The 17,281-nt window shown below is 43.7% G+C and overlaps 1 protein-coding gene across 1 annotated transcript in view; it reads left to right on the top strand.

Moving 5' to 3' along the window:
* Positions 1-7,345, top strand: part of UBE3D (ubiquitin protein ligase E3D) — a 60,965-nt gene extending 53,620 nt beyond the window's left edge. Inside the window, exons 9-10 of the mRNA XM_054393193.1 lie at positions 6,583-6,721; positions 7,337-7,345. Of these exons, the coding sequence (XP_054249168.1) occupies positions 6,583-6,721; positions 7,337-7,345 (148 nt within the window). The remainder of the gene's footprint in view (positions 1-6,582; positions 6,722-7,336) is intronic.
* Positions 7,346-17,281: the final 9,936 nt, after the last annotated feature.

Raw genomic sequence — 17,281 nt, 5'->3', positions numbered from 1 at the left:
GTAAAAAAGGACTTACCTGCTCTTATTTTGGCTTAGTTTGGCTTATTGAGACATTTTGAGGTGAATCTCATGCACAGTGGAGGTTCATGACTACTGGTAAATAGTCTTGGCACTGAAGGAAGAGGCTTCTCTTGAAAAAGAAATTCAATCCAATGTTTCAAAATCTTGTGAGAATCCTTACAATTTTTTCCTGGTTTTGAAATGGAAAGATTTCTCTTGCTTCAATGACATGCCATGAATCAATCACAGAATGGCTTAGGTTAGAAGGGATTTTAGAACCAATCTATGAGTCTATGAATATTGTGCTTTTCATGAAGACTTAGGATATTCTGGGTTGGTTCCACAACCTGATGGATGTCTATGTGTTTACCAGTACTTGTATCATGGAATTATCAAATAAATGTGTTTCATTATTTTGTTGTCTTAAACTTTGCTTTAAGGACATAATTTTCAAATATTACTCTGATGTATGTAGGCATTTTAGCCACTCTTTGATATCAACTCCATAATAAGCACAGGAGAAATACCATTCTCTGATACACAGTGAATCAAATCTGCTTCTGCTGGAGAAGCACTTTTCTTACCTTTAGTCTTATCTGTGCAGTTATTTTCAAGGTTTGCTCATCTCTGCTTCCAGATTGGATTTCAGATTACATTTACTGTTGTTTTTTTTTTTTCTTTCTAATAATGTCAAAATTTCCCTGAATTCCCCGTTATTATCAGTTGCACAACTTTGAAAGGACCACTTAATTCTTTAAAATATCTTAGGCATATTATTATAGGAATTTTACTTTCCTAGCTGAATTTCTTTGGCTATGGGAATGTGACAATCATATCATGTTCCAATTTTCTCCTTCAAACAACCCATTCCTTAGAGAAAGGACAAGGGGAAAGATAGTCTCAGCCATTCAACTTTATTTCTGACTTGCTTTGAGTGCTCTATTCTGACAGTGTAGCACACAGCTATTTTGTATCAGCATCCTGTACAGCAGCCAAGTATCTTCCCCCTTGAGTAAATTGTACTCTGCTCACTTTCTGCACTGCTTCAGTTCGGTTCTGAAATGCATGCCAGAAATACATGAAATAGTTTGATTAACATTCATTATATGTGGTTCTGTCTCTCTCAAAATGAAATTTAAGTGACAGTTTAATTATATCTTTTGTCTGTTTATTGTGTTTTCATGGGTGAGACTAAAGGGTAGCTTGTGGATGGAACAGAAGAGGTGAGTCGGAGGTGTCAGTTTAATCTACAAGAGGCTGCATCTCAAGTAACAGAACAAGAGGACACAGTCTCAAGCTGCACAGGGGGAAGTTTAGGCTTGATCTTAGAAAGAAGTTCTTCCCAGAAAGAGAGATTGGTCATTGGAATGGGCTGCCCAGGGAAGTGGTGGAGTCAACGTCCCTGGATGTGTTTAAAAAAAGCCTGGATGAGGCACTTAGTGCCAAGGTCTAGGTGATTAGATAGGGTTGGGTGATTGGTTGGACTTGATGATCTTGGAGGTCTCTTCCAACCTGGTTGATTCTGTGAATTCTGTGATTTGGTTAACACAAGAAAGAGCTCTGAGTTTTGCTCTTACTGAGGATCAGTTCCTATATGACCAACCTTTCTTCCAGCCCCAAACTTCAGAGTTTTTTCTTTTGCAGTTGTCCTGTTCCCACAAAATTGAGTGCATTTAAGTAAAAGGACCAAGTCTCTCAGTTTGGCTCACTCACTAGTGAGTATGATAGGCTGTGAAGACATTTACTTTGCTTATAGCAGTGGGGTTTGCTAGGTAGAAATGTCATATTATTGAGTTTATGCTAATATTGTCCCAGGCAAACATCACTTGATTATCTTGATTGCTAATCTCCATCAACAGCTTTTGTCTGTGGAGTAACTAATGAGTGGGTTTCTTCTCACTACTCAGATACCAAAACCATGAAACTTCCCTTGACTTAATGTAGTTCAGATCTTTCTCAAGAAAATCTGACTGAAATAGGCAAAGAGGTTTAAAAGTTCTGGGGAAGGGCAGAATAAAGAAAAGAGCGAGAAAATGAGAAGGATGGGATGACAGACAAGATGTATCAAGTGATTTGGATTTTCCTGTTGGTGAGATCACTGGCAGGCAAAATTTGCAGAGGTGGATTTAATGGCTTGTGAAAAAATTCACTTTGACATGTCCTTTTCTTAACTCTGAGCATGCTTTGGACCATTTTATTGAGTAGGCTTTACTACTTCCTCCTGTTCTAAAGCCTGGTGTCTAAAGCTGACTCACATCTCCCTCAAATACTGTCAAGGTCAGTAGGTAGTGATGAGATTTTACCTGTCATAAATTCAGTCCAAAGAAGATGAAGTCTCATGCCCTGTGATGACTTAGGGAATCTGTGTATAATTTATGAATTGTATTTCATACTGAGGGTCACAATTATTTTTGTCTGACTGAGAAGTCCAGAAGTTCAAGGCTTCTTTGCAATGTAGAAAAGTTGAATATTTGCAGAAGAAAGAACATAATATAGCATTATTTCCCTTCTTAACCTCACCTTCCTCCAGCTAATCTGTTTTATCTCCTTCTTACTCCTTTAAAACAGCATAAGCAAGCTCTGCTGTGCTCTGGGAATTATGCTGTCTCTTGCATCTATTCACAGAAATAGGCTTGGCCCAGCCTGCTTTCATTCAAGGAAATTCATTGCTAAGTAAAGGTATTAAGGAGTAGGGGAGGAGAATTCATGAGTGCAAAGTCCTGTCTACATCCAAAGTTACCATCTCCACAACTGTCCTGCTGGCTCCTTTCCCATCTTCTTCCACAGCTGTCTCAAAACCTCTTTCTGATAATTTGCCCTATCTTAACGTCAAGTTGAGTTGTTATTTTTTATTTACATGGCTGAGCAGGTCTCAGTCAGCTCAGACTGCTGGCATTTGTCATTGATTTAGGAGGAAGCACTGAGCTGGTGGGGCTGAGTCGCCTTCTATGGTTGCTGACTCTCCTGAGGAGCACTATCAACTAGTCTGCCCCTTTCAGTGAACAGAATGCTGTTTCCTCTCCAGTACTGGAAGTGAGACAACTGTCCTTATACAGAAAGGTTCAGTGAAACTAAGGTGAAAAAATCAGGGAGGTGGCTGTGATTTATTTTGCTTTTCGTTTAAGCACAGTTTTTTTTTTTCTCCTTCCTTTACAATGAGTATAGAAAAATCACAGAATCAACCAGGTTGGAAAAGACCTCAGAGATCATCAAGTCCAACCTATTACCTAATACCTAACACCTCCTGACAACTAAACCATGGCTCCAAGTGCCACATCCAAGCTTTTTTTGAACACCTCCAGGGATGGTGACTCCACCACCTCCATGGGCCGCACATTCCAATGGCCAATCCCTCTTTCTGAGAAGAACTTTCTCCTCACCTCCAGCCTATACCTCCCCTGGCACAACTTGAGACTGTGTCCTCTTGTTCTGGTGCTGGTTGCCTGGGAGAAGAGACCAAACCCCTCCTGGCTACAACCTCCCTTCAGGTAGTTGTAAACAGCAATAAGGTCACCCCTGAGCCTCCTCTTCTCCAGGCTAAACACCCCCAGCTCCCTCAGCCTCTCCTCATAGGGCTTGTGCTCCAGACCCCTCCCCAGCCTTGTTGCTCTTCTCTGGGCACATACAAGTATCTCAATGTCCTCATATTCCCCGAAGTAACAGGGGTAAAGAAGAACAAGACATGATGTAATAAGTGACTTCCACAAACACTTTGCACTAAAGAGTAGTTCCTAACATGAGAGTTCCTGGAGCAGTAAGTGCTAGTACACACATGGTTTGCTTGTAGGGAGGGACTTTTTAGAGTGTTGGGTAGTGATAGGACTGGGGGGAATGGAGCGAAATCAGAATTGGTAGATTCAGATTGGATGTTAGGAAGACGTTCTGCAGCGTGAGGGTGGTGAGACAGTGGAACAGGTTGCCCAGGGAGGTGGTGGAAGCCTCATCCCTGGAGGTGTTTAAGGCCAGGCTGGATGTGGCTGTGAGCAACCTGCTCTAGTGTGAGGTGTCCCTGCCCATGGCAGGGGTGTTGGACTAGATGATCCTTGAGCTCCCTTCCAACCCTGACAATTCTATGATTCTGTTGTCTACCAAAGTGATTCTCCCAGGTCTGTTGCGAGTCATTGGTGTCCATCTTGCTCTGAAGTGTTGGATACTAGCTGCTCAGATAAAATGACTTAACCTAACTGGATCACTGATCAGTCTGACAGTTTGTGCATTAAGGAAGAAACAAGCCTCAACAGTAGAAAGTGGAACATTCTTGTCTTTGAGTTAATCTTGTTGAATTTGCCTTATTCTTTAGCATGCGGTAGCAGGAACAGTTTATAGAAATGTGCTTCCAGAAGGTCATTTTTATGACTAGTCTCTAGAAATCTTAATTCTTTTAATACATCCTACACAGAAAGCTATATAAAATAAATTGGGATTGTTTTGCCCTTGATAGAGATTTTTTTTTATAAGGTTTCAGTGAGAGCATCATAAATATCAGTTTTGAAATTCATGCCTGACCTCCTGTTTTTTCAGAGGTGAAAAGACATTTTTCTTTCTAGAAACAAAATAAGAAGCACAGGCATTATGTTCTCTGTAGCGTACTCTGTGTAAAAATGCTGTATGGAGAGAAATTGCTAGGGACAGATGAAATTTGGTGCAGAACTGATCAAAATTTGCATCAGAAACATGAGAGATTGCTTTAATGTAAGCCAGGTCCCAGTGGAGGCCAGTGACAAGCGGAGTCCCTCAGGGCTTATGTGCTGGTTTGGGGCCAGACAGATCGTCTCTTGCCCCGAAAGGGACAAAAGAATGAGACTCACACAAACGGATTGGAGAGTGATGGAAAGTTTAAATGGAAAAGCAATTGGTGAAGCTACAGAGAACTACAAACTACAAAGCATAGTGACAAAGATTATCCCAAAGTGTACAGAACCCCTCACAGAATTCCCAAAGGCTTCCCAATCCTTCCCTTCTTCCCACCTGAGGGTAAACCCAAACCCCCCAGGGCTCTTTCTACCCCCTCCTGCTGCTAGGCAAGTCTCAGGCTGGCCAGGTCTGAGACTGCCCCCCCCTCCATTCTCCTCCTGGCATTAGGCCTAGACAGGCCTAAGAGGCCTTGAGGATACTCCCCCGGCATTACCCGATAAGAGAGGACATCTCCCATGGGAGCAGAGAGGGAAGAAAGAGGAGGAGAATGACTCTGCAGATGGCTTTATAGGGTGCAGGATTTATGGGTAGAAATACGTCGTTTCCTGTGTTCACAACTATTGGGTGAGCACCCAGGACACCAGAGGTGTATCTCATGTAGCAGTGGCAGGGGGCACCCAGCCTAAACTGCCACAGCTTATTTGTGGGACCAGTCTTGTTCAACATCTTTGTTGGTGACATGGACAGAGGCATTGAGTGTACCCTCAGCAAGTTTGCTGATGACACCAAGCTGTGTGGTGCAGCAGACAGGCTGGAGGGAAGGGATCCATCCAGAGGGACCTGGACAGGCTGGAGAGGTGGGCACAAGCCAACCTCAGGAGGTTCAACAAGACCAAGTGCAGGGTCCTGCATCTGGGTCGAGGCAATCCCAAGCACAAATCCAGGCTGGGCAGGGACTGTCTGGAGAGCAGCCCTGAGGAGAGGGACTTGGGGGTGCTGGTGGATGAGAAGCTCAACATGATCCAGCAGTGAGCACTTGCAGCCCAGAAAGCCAACCAGAGCCTGGGCTGCATCAGGAGAAATGTGGCCAGCAGGGCAAGGGAGGTGATTCTCCTCCTCTGCTCAGCTCTGGTGAGACCCCACCTGGAGTATTGCATCCAGTTCTGGAGACCCTGTTACAAGAGGGATATGGACATTCTGGAAGGTGTCCAGAGAAGGGCCATGAGGATGATCAGAGGGCTGGAGCACCTTTCCTATGAGGACAGACTGAGAGAGTTGGGGCTGTTCAGTCTGGAGAAAAGAAGGCTCCGAGGTGACCTTCTTGTGGCCTTCCAGTATCTGAATGGGGCTACAAGAAAGCTGGGGAGGGACTTTTTAGGATATCAGGTAGTGACAGGACTGGGGGTAATGGAACAAAGCTGGAAGTGGGGAGATTCAGACTGGATGTGAGGAAGAAGTTCTTCCCCATGAGAGTGGTGAGAGCCTGGAATGGGTTGCCCAGGAAGGTGGTTGAGGCCCCATCCCTGGAGGTGTTCAAGGCCAGGCTGGATGAGGCTCTGGCCAGCCTGATATAGTGTGAGGTGGCAGGGGGGTTGGAATTAGATGATCCTTGTGGTCCCATCCAACCCTGACTGATTCTATGATTTACTTTCACCTTCTGTATCTTTGGTATGGTAAAATGCACCTTGAATTTCTGGTAAAACAAACTTAGCTGTGACTTTTAGAGACAAAATATGAAGAGAATCTTCTGTCACAATACTATAACCTTCTAGTGTTGACCCTTCAGTGTTGGGTTGAGGGTTGGCCTGGATCATCTTTGAGATCTCTTCCAACCAGGTATATTCTGTGATTCTGTGATTTATTTGTAACTTGGATTCTAGATATCTTTTCAGAGAAACAAAAATGTGTGAGTTTTTTGTTTGATTTTGTTTGTTTTTAACTTCATAGTCTTGCTGATGCTTGGGAAAACGATATTGGAGTTCATTCCTTAAAGTTTCCATCAGAAACATGTTTGGAATTACTGCTGATACTGGGGTTGAGCACCACCACTCTGCCACCTTCGCTTCGATGCATGAACTCTTTTCAGGTAAGGAACAGCTGCTATTTCAGTATGAAAGTGTTATTTCTAGGAAAAAGAGAGATCTCTGGAGCTCATAAACCCTCTAACAGTAAGGGTTTATCTTCTGCAGTTGTGTGACTCTCTGTTATATTAAATATAGCAATGGTGAATTTCTCATAATGCTCAGTTTCTTTCGATTGTATTAAATGTAGACCAAGACAGGAAATGTCACTGGATTTTTAAACAGTGAATCACTGTTTAAATTTAATTAGCTGTTTCAAGACATTTCATCAAACTTAGGCTGGAGGAGCTAGAATCATTATATAAAGTCTTCTTGGCTTCCAAAAAAAAAAACCACCCTAGCATAAATCCTCAGCTAAAAATAAACATTTCCCATGGTGAAAATTAGGAGTGAAGCATTCCCAGTTTTGTTTGGTGTTCTTCTCTATGTTACTGCTGAAGTTCCCAGCAGTCATGGACATTTTCCTGAGAAAACATCATTGCAGGCATGTTAAATCATGGTTTGTATTTGCCACATGTCTGAGGACATGCAATTTTTGCAGATGAAACAGAGACATCTCAGTGCATGATGGCACGGCATATCAGCTCAACCTTTTTGTGGCGCTCTGTTTTCCCTTGTAGCTGCAATAGCTCATCAGCTGTGTATTGATGCAAATCTGAAGCAAGCAGCTATTGAGCTGTAAGCATACCTGAATCTCTGGTTGTTTTGACAGCTAGAGAGGAATCATAGAATCGTCAGGTTTGGAAGGGAGCTCAAGCATCATCCAGTTCCAACCCCCCTACCATGGGCAGGGACACCTCACACTAGGTCAGGATGCTCAGAGCCACATCCAGCCTGGCCTTAAAGACCTCCAGGGATGAGGCTTCTACAGCCTCCTGGCAACCCTCATGGGGAAGAATTTCTTCCTAACATCCAATCTGAATCTACCCACTTCTAGTTTTGCTCCATTCCCCTTAGTCCTGTCACTACCTGACACCCTAAAAAGTCCCTCCCCAGCTTTCTTGTAGGTCCCCTTCAGATACTGGAAGGCCACAAGAAGGTCTCCTCAGAGCCTTCTCCAAACCGAACAGCTCAAGCTATCTCAGTCTGTCTTCATAGGAAAGGAGCTCCAGCCCTCTGCTCATCCTCGTGGCCTGTCTCTGGGCACATTTCAGCATGTCCAGATCCTTCTTGTAACAGGGCTCCAGAACTGGACACAGTACTCCAGGTGGAGGAGGATCACCTCCCTCGACTTGCTGGCTGCAGTTCTCTTGATGCAGTCCAGGATGTGATTGGCTTTCCAGGCTGCAAGTGCACACTGCTGGCTCATCATCTGGTGAATCATCCTCTTAGTGGGACTGAGTATCTGTTATGGATTTAAGAATATCCCATATCCAGGGACGAGATAGCCCTGGAGGTGGGCCGGACAGTGTAATCTCTGTTATTTCTTTCCCATAAGCAGCAACCCCTTTATAAATGGGCAGCACAGCCTGCTCTTCTGCAGCCTTCTGCAGCCTTGGCAAAGCTAAGTTTTAGCTATGCCATTTCAGACCTGGTTGTGGGGGTGAGGGCACAGAGGTATTGGGGGTGCATTGAGGCCTGGGGTTTTGTCCTGCTTACAGAGGAGGTTTTGGATGATGTTGGCCTAGTGAGGTCTTGGTAAAGCCCAGGTTGGAGAGAACTGGGCTGAGACTGAATATGAATCTTGTGTGTTTTGTATGGTACTGTTGTATATAGTTGTGAACAGTACTTCCATTTAAATTTCCAGATCTTTCCAGTCCTGTGTGGAGCATTTTCTTTTATTCCTTTGGGGACAAGTAAAAGGTGTGGGGTTCTGCACGTGGGCCAGAACAGATTTAGATTGGATATCAGGAAGAAGTTCTTCACTATGAGGGTGGGAGAACACTGGAACAGGTTGCCCACGGAGATGGTTGAGGCCCCATCCCTGGAGATATTGAAGGTGAGGCTTGACCCTAATGGCTGACTGCAGGGAGGTTGGAATCGATGACCTTTGGAGGTCCCTTCTGGCCTGGACCATTCTGTGATTCTATGATTCTATGAAAAGAGTTTCTGTCCACTCAAACCCAGGACAGTATCCTGAACAGTTTCTAGCACAAAATCCAATAGCTTCTATTTGTCCATACTTTGACTTTGCAGTTAGGAACACTAATGAAATGTGCCTTGAGTTATGTTTACTGAAAAATAATCTTATTGTAGAATTTTGGAGCCAGAAAGAACATGGTCATAAACCAAAATCAAGTAATTTATTTTAGTGGAATTACAGTGATGTACAACTGATGAAAACACATCTAGATGTTAGGAAATAAATCTGCCCCCTTTGCATACTGTGGGCTTGGGAATAGAGGATCTGTGCGTGTTGAACTCTGAGGAACAGCAGCAGCCATTGATTGTTTCAACATGATATTTTAATACCCAAGGTCAGAATTTTTATTGGGTTGTACATTCAGAGGCCATAAAATTTAAGAGTCTCCTGGGTACCAGCAGAGTGAGCTTGCAAAAATTACAAGTGTCAAGGATTGGCCAGTACTACTTATCCATGCAGTTGGATAGTCCAAGTTTCCTTTCAAGAAGTGAACATTTTGGTTGTCTAAACTAGGACAATGTGTTCCTTGTCCAGGATGCTGTCAGTAATCTGTGGTAAAATCTTCTCTGCCTTACCCAGGATAGGTTTAATAGAAGTCTTTTCTTTCTTCTGAGGGTGTGTGCCCTGTCTTGTTCCAGTGCATTTAGGATTTCCTTTGATTTGGATATCTGGGTAGAGACTGGAAGTGATAAATGACTGCCAACTGGTGCAGATATGAATCAGTAAAGTCAGAAAGGGTACACAAGACACCAGACTTTTCTTTTGCCTTGTCAGATTCTCCATAGTTGTGCTTGATTTCTCCTAGGTCATTTTACCTTTTTGAGGCTGTCTCTGTCAACCTAGAGACCCACAATGCAGCCTGGAAGCAAATCAGGGGTGAGGTTATATCAGCTGAGGAGCAGAAAAGTCCTGTGCATCCCCTGGAGACCCTCTGACCATGGCCTTTCAAACTCATATTTAGTGCAGTCCATGAAAGCAGATGTCACAGTGCTTTGCTGAAGTACTGTGAGGGATGGCTTCTTCCAGCACTAGCCTGCACAGTTCTTCCTTTGCCTGCCTTGTCCCAAAGTAGATGATGTGACAATGTCAAGGCATGGCTGCAAACATCTCAGGCTGAACACACTGCATTCTAAGCTGAAGATACTATATTTTAAACTGATTCCCAGTGTCTTTGCTTTCATAGCAACACAAAAGGCAAAAATTGATAGTTTTTTTTTCAGCTCAAGCTCTAAAACCCCTCTACTAAGATAATCTTACATTTTCCCAAGTGGGAGAAAAGGAAAATGGCTGTTTTAACAAATTGCTGTTTCCAACTTTCATTCCCCTTACCAGATAGTGTCACCAAGTGTTTGTCCTGGAGGGCAAACCCTGTCCAGGAAAATACTGTTTTATTTATTTTTATCCTTGCAAACCTTGTTTAGATCTTGGTTTGTGAATCCATGAAGCAGAAACAAAGTTTGCTCAGGCTTTTCACTGATGCTTTACGATGTGCTGTCAGCCTTATCAGGTTTTTCTTTTTTTCTGCCTTGCTTCTTTGTACTCCTGTTCAATTTTTCTGTACAAGTATTGGAATTACATGTCCTAGATTTGCTGTATTTTTCTTGGGAAAAAAATGGCAAGGACTGTGGAGAGTTTGAATAAATATATTAATTGTGCTGTTACCTGAGCATAGGATCCCTCTTCATTCAAAATAGTGACAATTGTGGATCAAACAGGGAATAGTAAAAGGGCACTAATTGAAAATTGGATGGTCTCATCCAGAGGGTAGTGCTCAGTTGTTTGAAGTCCAGATGGAGAGCAGTGACAAGAGGTGTCCCTCAGGGGTCTGTACTGGGACCTGTGCTGTTTAATATTTTCATCAGTCACATAGACAGTGAGACTGAATGCACCATAGCAAGTTTGCAGATGACACCAAGCTGTGTGGTGGTGTTGATACCCCAGAGGGACAGGATGTCATCCAGAGGGGCCTGGACAAGCTGGAGAGGTGGTGCCCAGGTGAACCTCATGAAGTTCAACAAGAGCAAGTGCAGGGCTCTGCACCTGGGCCGGAACAATCCTCACCATCAATGCAGACTGGGGGATGAGGTGATAGAAAGCAGCCCTGAGGAAAAGGACTTGGGGGTGCTGATGGATGAGAAGCTGGACAGGAGCAGGCAGTGTGAGCTTGCAGCACAGAAGGCAAATCACAGCCTGGGCTGCATCCAAAGATGTGTGGCCAGCAGAGCCAGAGAGGTGATTCTGACACTTTGCTCTGCTCTGCTGAGACCTCACCTGGAGTGCTGTGTGCAGGTCTGGAGCCCTCAACACACAAGGACATGGAGCTGATGGAGAGGGTCCAGAGGAGGGCCACAAGAACAATCAGGGGGTTGGAACACCTCTGCTAGGAGGACAGGCCGAGGGAGCTGGCACTTTTCTTTAAGTTTTGATATGGCATTTGAGAATGCATTTAACAGAGAGCTTTATAGGTAGTGATCTAAACATTACAATTGAACTCCTGGAATCATGTCAGTATAGCTTTCAAAAATCCAGTTGTTTATCATTAGGTTGCCAAAAGTGATCTCACCCACCCCCATATGTTGTTTGAGACTGTATTTCCCTTCTCTCCCTACTATATTATAATACTGCAGTCTTGACAATCCGTATGTATGTACTGAATGATGTTTGGGTTGTAAAAAGCACACAAAGGAAATGTGCTTAGTTGCTAATCATCTCTGTAATAAACTCTGTTCTGCTTTATGCTCTAGAGGTGCTCTCTGGGACTAGCTTAGCTGACTCTGTATCTGTGCTGAGACATAAATTACATTTTATTTTCCAGTGGTGTGCTACTGCTTAGTAACATAATATTTGAAATCACTTTTCAATTCTGTTTTGACCCCGTGAAGATCTTTCAGTGTGATTTGTGTTGCTGGAGGAGCCTGGAAGGGAGGTGCAGCAGCAGACTATGTTACATAGCTTTCCTGCAAAGTTTAGGGTGCTTACTGTAGCCAGCTTTTAAGCTTCCCTGGCTGTAGGTTGTAGGGACTAGATTGTCTTTGGCTCATCTCTTCTTTTACCTGTGCAATTACATTGACTTTTCTCTGGTGGACTGTAAAGTTAAATCTTAGCAAGCTTGAGCCTGGAAACTCTGAGGGACCAAAGTGGATAGCCTAATTCTTGCTGGTTGATGTCTGTTCCCCAGATCTGCTGGAGAACATGGATCTGCAGCTTTGACTTGCACCTTCCCAGGCTTGTAGTCCCTCACCCTTACTAAGTGTGCCTCAGATAAACCGAAAAGGACTGACTGAGGCACTTGGCATTTATCCTGGAGCAATGCTGAAAGCAGTAAGAATGGAGAGAGGAGTTTACTGGGTTTTAGCTTGCTTTTGCTGTGAACATTGCTTTGCTGCTCTCTCCTCAGGTCCATTATGCTGTTCAGGAAGCTCTGTTACCTTTTTACAGCCTTGATTTGTCTGGCTTTCCACCCACTTGAGCTGTCAGCTGCTTTAGGAACAGTGAAGCTCGACTGTGTATTATTCTTAATAGTTGCAAGCACTTGTAGCTAGCACCCACTTGAGTTATCCTGTACTTTATCACTAAGCTGTTGAGCTGCTACTCCTCAAGGCTGTCTGGGAGGATGTGGTGGTACTTTAGAGCCTACAACACAAAACAGTTAACTGGGAGAGATGCTTTAAAGTGACAAGTAATCTCTGCTGTGTTTTGCTAACCTTATCTCACCTTCCTGTAAATTCAAGCACACTGAACAGAAAATGTCCTGGATATTGAATTCTTATGATGATATATGAGGCTCTTCACATTCTCTCTTACTGCTGTTATTGTGGGGAACTAAGCATTTTACTTCCCACATCAAGGCACTATTCATAAAACCAGAGACTGTAACAAGAGTTCTCAGAGTTAAAGAGATCATGGGCTTTATTTTTACTTTTACAGTTGCATGAAATTGAAAGAATATTGTGATAAAAACTGCCAAGCAGTTTCAACATTTCCTTTGACATAGCCCTTGGTGCTGCACTGAATGCCACAGGTAGCTTACCAGCACACTGTCCACTTTGGTTAGGACTAGGGCCAGTGTTTAAGAAAAAACCCAAAAAGCATTAATTCTGTTGTTGAACTAAGCGTTCCTAGAGGTGTCTCTGGAGGAAAAAAATCATCTGCAGTTACTTAGCTTCCAAAAACTTCAAGAAGGGAAAAAAAATTCTCTGTTAGAGCAGCCTGTCAAATCCTCTGCCATTTGCAGATTTCCAAATCCTCTGTCATTTGAAGACTTCCAATGAAGTGCAGAAAACTTCCTAAGAACAATGGGTTTAGATATATTAAGTAGCAAGTTGCTCAGAAAACATAAGAATGCCTAAATACAGCATTAATTTGCCATTTAATGGCTATTAGTATATGAGTATCAAAAATATTCAAAAGCAAAATAGAAAACTACTGCTGACTGACCTAAAGTGTGCCCTGATATTCAGTGGGCTTTACTATTAATCCTTTTATTTTTTGTGTGTTTGTACATTTCATATATATATATAACACTTTCAAACTTCCTTAACACAGAAAGGATTTAGCTGAAGATAGAGGACACTTGCAGATGGACCTCTGTTCTCTGACAATCCTTTTTGAAGCAAACAGCAGAGCAAAATTTAGAAAAATCTGCTTAGCTCAGCTCCTTCTTTTATTCCATTCTGGACATTTAGAGATGGAGAAGTTGCTGAGGTTATTTTAAGACAGACTTTGCTCCTTTGGGACACTGTCAAAGAGCAGCAGAGTCAGGACAAGGAGCTACTCTGGTTCAAAATGATTTAGGAAATGATGATGTAAGAAATGCAAATATCAAATGGGAATGAATGGCTTTCAAAATATTGTGTCTTTTATAAAACTGACCCAGAAAGAAAAACTAAATGAGTCCATTTATGCAGTACAATAGCTTATCTTTTCAAACAGTTTGTTTTAATTACACTCTGTATTACTTGATGAGGATCTCCCACAAAATGAATTGCAGATTTGAATATCATAGAATCACAAAATGGTCTGGGTTGGAAGGGACCTCCGAAGGTCATCCAGTCCAACCCCCTCCGCGTCAGCAGGGACATCCTCAACTAGATCAGGCTGCACAGAGCCCTCTCCAGCCTCACCTTGAATGTCTCCAGGAAAGGGGCCCAAACCACCTCCCTGGGCAACCTGTTCAAGTGTTCCAATACCCTCATAGTGCAGAACTTGTTCTTAACATCCAATCTACATCTGCCTTTCTCTAATTTGAAGCCATTGCCTCTTGTCCTGTCACTGCAGGCCTTTGCAAACAGTCTCTCTCCATCCTTCTTGTAGATCCTCTTCTGGTACTGGAAGGCTGCTATTAGGTCTCCCTGGAGCCTTCTCTGTTTCAGGCTGAACACCCTCAGTTCTCTCACCCTGTCTTTGAAGCAGAGGTGATCCAACCCCCTGAGCATTTTCATGGCCCTCCTCTGGACTCACTCCATCAAAATATGTATATTTTGTAATATTTTTCAGACAACAGATGACTTCGTAAATATTGTACATTTTGTTTGGCTTTTTTTTTTTTTTACAATCAAGTGGGTTTTAATATTTCTCTGAAGCCTGTGGGCTGCTTACATTTTGAAACTTCTGACTGAAAATTGACAGTAATCACAGTATCACAGTACATTAGACATGGGAAGGGACCTCAAGAGATCAAGTCTTACCCCCCTGCCATAGCAGCATCACCTAGGATAGTCTGCACAGGAACACATCCAGGTGGGTTTGGAAAGTCTCCACAGAAGGAGACTCCACAACCCCCCTGGGCAGCCTGTTCCAGGGCTCTGTCACCCTCACTCCAAAGAAGTTTCTCCTCATGTTGAGCTGAAATCTTCTATGTTCAAGTTTGAACCCATTGTTCCTTGTCTTATCACTGTGAACCACCCAAAAGAGCCTGGCCCCCTCCTCTTGACACCCACCCCTCAGCTATTGAGAGACATTGATCAGATCCCCTCTCAGTCTTCTCTTCTCCACACTAAACAGCCCCAGGGCTCTCAGTCTCTCTTCCCAGGGGAGATGCTCAAGTCCCCTAAGCATCCTTGTGGCTCTCCCTTGGATTCTCTCCAGCAGGTCTCTGTCTCTCTTGAACTGGGAAGCCCAAAACTGGACACAGTATTCCAGGTGTGGTCTCAGCAGGGCAGAGCAGAGAGGTAGAAGAACCTCCCCAGCCCTGCTGGACACCTTTCTTGCTGCACCCCAGGATCCCATTGGCTCTCTTGGCCACAAGGGCACACTGCTGTCCCATGCAGAACTTGCTGCCCACCAGCACTCCAAGGTCTTTCTCTGTGGAGCTGCTTTCCAGCAGGGCAGCCCCCAACCTGTCCTGGTGCCTGTTGTTATTCCTCCCCAGATGCAAGGCACTGCACTTCTCCTGATGTGAGTGTACAACTGATTGCAGAAACCCAGTTTAGCTCATCTGGCATAGACCGTGCTATCAACCACTTGGAGGAGGTGAAGACAGAACTAATTAGGAATGAAAATGCCTCATTGATACCACTCATTTTATTTCCTGTTTGCCTCTATTGTGAAGATTCTGCTTTACCCAAGTACTTTTGAAATCTAAAAGTGTATCTGTTACATCCTTAATTACCCAGTACTCGTGTCCGGGATGAGCTATTAAACACGGGGTGGGAGTTTGTTCTTTAGCAGCAGGCACAGCACTCTGAGAGTGTTATGGAAAGAGACCAGACAAATAACTGTGTTTTATGTACCTGAATATATACATAAAGAAGAGTCTTATGGGAGGCATGACACACTTTTAGAACATCCATTTCTGTTTATTAGCCAAGGCTGTTTCCTTTGTGACTGAGAAACAGGCTCTGCTCGAATGAAATATTTAGCCCTAAACACAACCAAATAATGCTGTACATGTTCAACAGGGTTCATAGCTAATTTATCTCTTTAGAGCTGTTTGCTTCCAAAACCTTGGTTTGTCTGAGTTAGTCTTAACTCTATCCTGGTCAAATTAAGAGATTGACTTATCACAGAATGATAGAGTGTTAGGGGTTGGAAGGCACCTCCAGAGATCATCTAGTGCACCCCCTCAGCCAAAGCAGGACCACCTAGGGCACAGCACACAGGAACACATCCACATCTGAAAGCCTCCAGAGAAGGAGATTCCACAACCTCTCTGGGCAGCCTGTTCCAGTGCTCTATCACCCTCATCATAAAGAATTGTCTCCTCATGTTGAGGTGGAACTTCCTATGTTCCAGCTTGGACCTATTGTTCCTTGTTCTGTCACTGGGCACCACCAAAAAGAGACCATCACCTTCATCTTGACACCCACACCTCAGATATTGATAGACATTAATAAGATCCCCTCTCAGCCTTCTCTTCCAGGTCTATCAGTCTTTCTTCATAGGAGAGATGTTCAGCTCCTGCAGTTATCCTCATAGCTCTCTGTTGGACTCCCTTCAGTAGATCCCTGTCTCTCTTGAATTGGCAAGCCCAAAACTGGATACAGTATTCCAGGAGTGGTCCCACTAGGGCAGAGTTGAGGGGGGAGGAGAACCTCCCTAGACTTGCTGGTGACTTTTCTTGATGCACCACAGGATGCTGTTGGCCCTCTTGGCCACAGGGGCACATTTGTGTCCTGTGGATAACTTAACCTCCTAGCCAACAAGGTACAGAAATCCAGTTAGTTATCAGCTGCATAGAGCCAGCTGTTGCTTGACAGTAGTACCGAGTCATTGAACAGCATTCGATAATGGAGGTTTTTCACAGAATCACAGAATTAACCAGATTGGAAAAGACCTTCAAGATCCTCTAGTCCAACCTATCACCCATCACCAGCTAATCAACTAAACCATGGCACTAAGTGCCTCATCCAGTCTTATTTTAAACACTTCCAGGGACAGTGACCCCACCACCTCCCTGGGCAGCCCATTCCAATGGCCAACCTCTCTTTCTGTGAAGAATTTCTTCCTAATATCCAGCCTAAACCTCCCCTGGCACAGCTTGAGACTGTGTCCTCTTGTTCTGTTCTTTAAAGTTTCATGTTGCTATGCAGTGTGCTTTGTGAATGGGTGTTGTTATGGAAAGCTACCACACTGTTCATTTTCATTAAGATTCTGGATGAAAGCTTTGAAGCTACCTATGAAGTCCAGAAAGCTCTGCAGAAGATGTATTTATAAGGGTGTTTCACAGCAGGTACTCAGGTACTTTAAAACCAGATGGATTCAACCCTATTGTGTTTTAGCTCTAGGCTGGAATGGGTATGATCTTATCACAGATGTCACATTGAAGTTTTGGGGGTTCCTGGAGGAGATTGTCACTGATTTCTAACATTGGATTAGAAGATGAGGAGGGGGGCAGCCTCTTCTCCTTGGTGTCAAGCGACAGGACTAGAGGAAATGGTTACAAGCTGCATTTGGGGAGGTGGATATTAGGGAATATTTCTTCACTGAAAGGATTCTCAAGCATTGGAATGGTCTGCCCAGAGCAGTGGTGGAGTCACCATCC

This window comes from Indicator indicator, chromosome 2 (genome assembly GCF_027791375.1).
Source record: "Indicator indicator isolate 239-I01 chromosome 2, UM_Iind_1.1, whole genome shotgun sequence".
Taxonomy (NCBI): domain Eukaryota; kingdom Metazoa; phylum Chordata; class Aves; order Piciformes; family Indicatoridae; genus Indicator; species Indicator indicator.
This window is presented reverse-complemented; position numbering and strand designations above follow the sequence as displayed.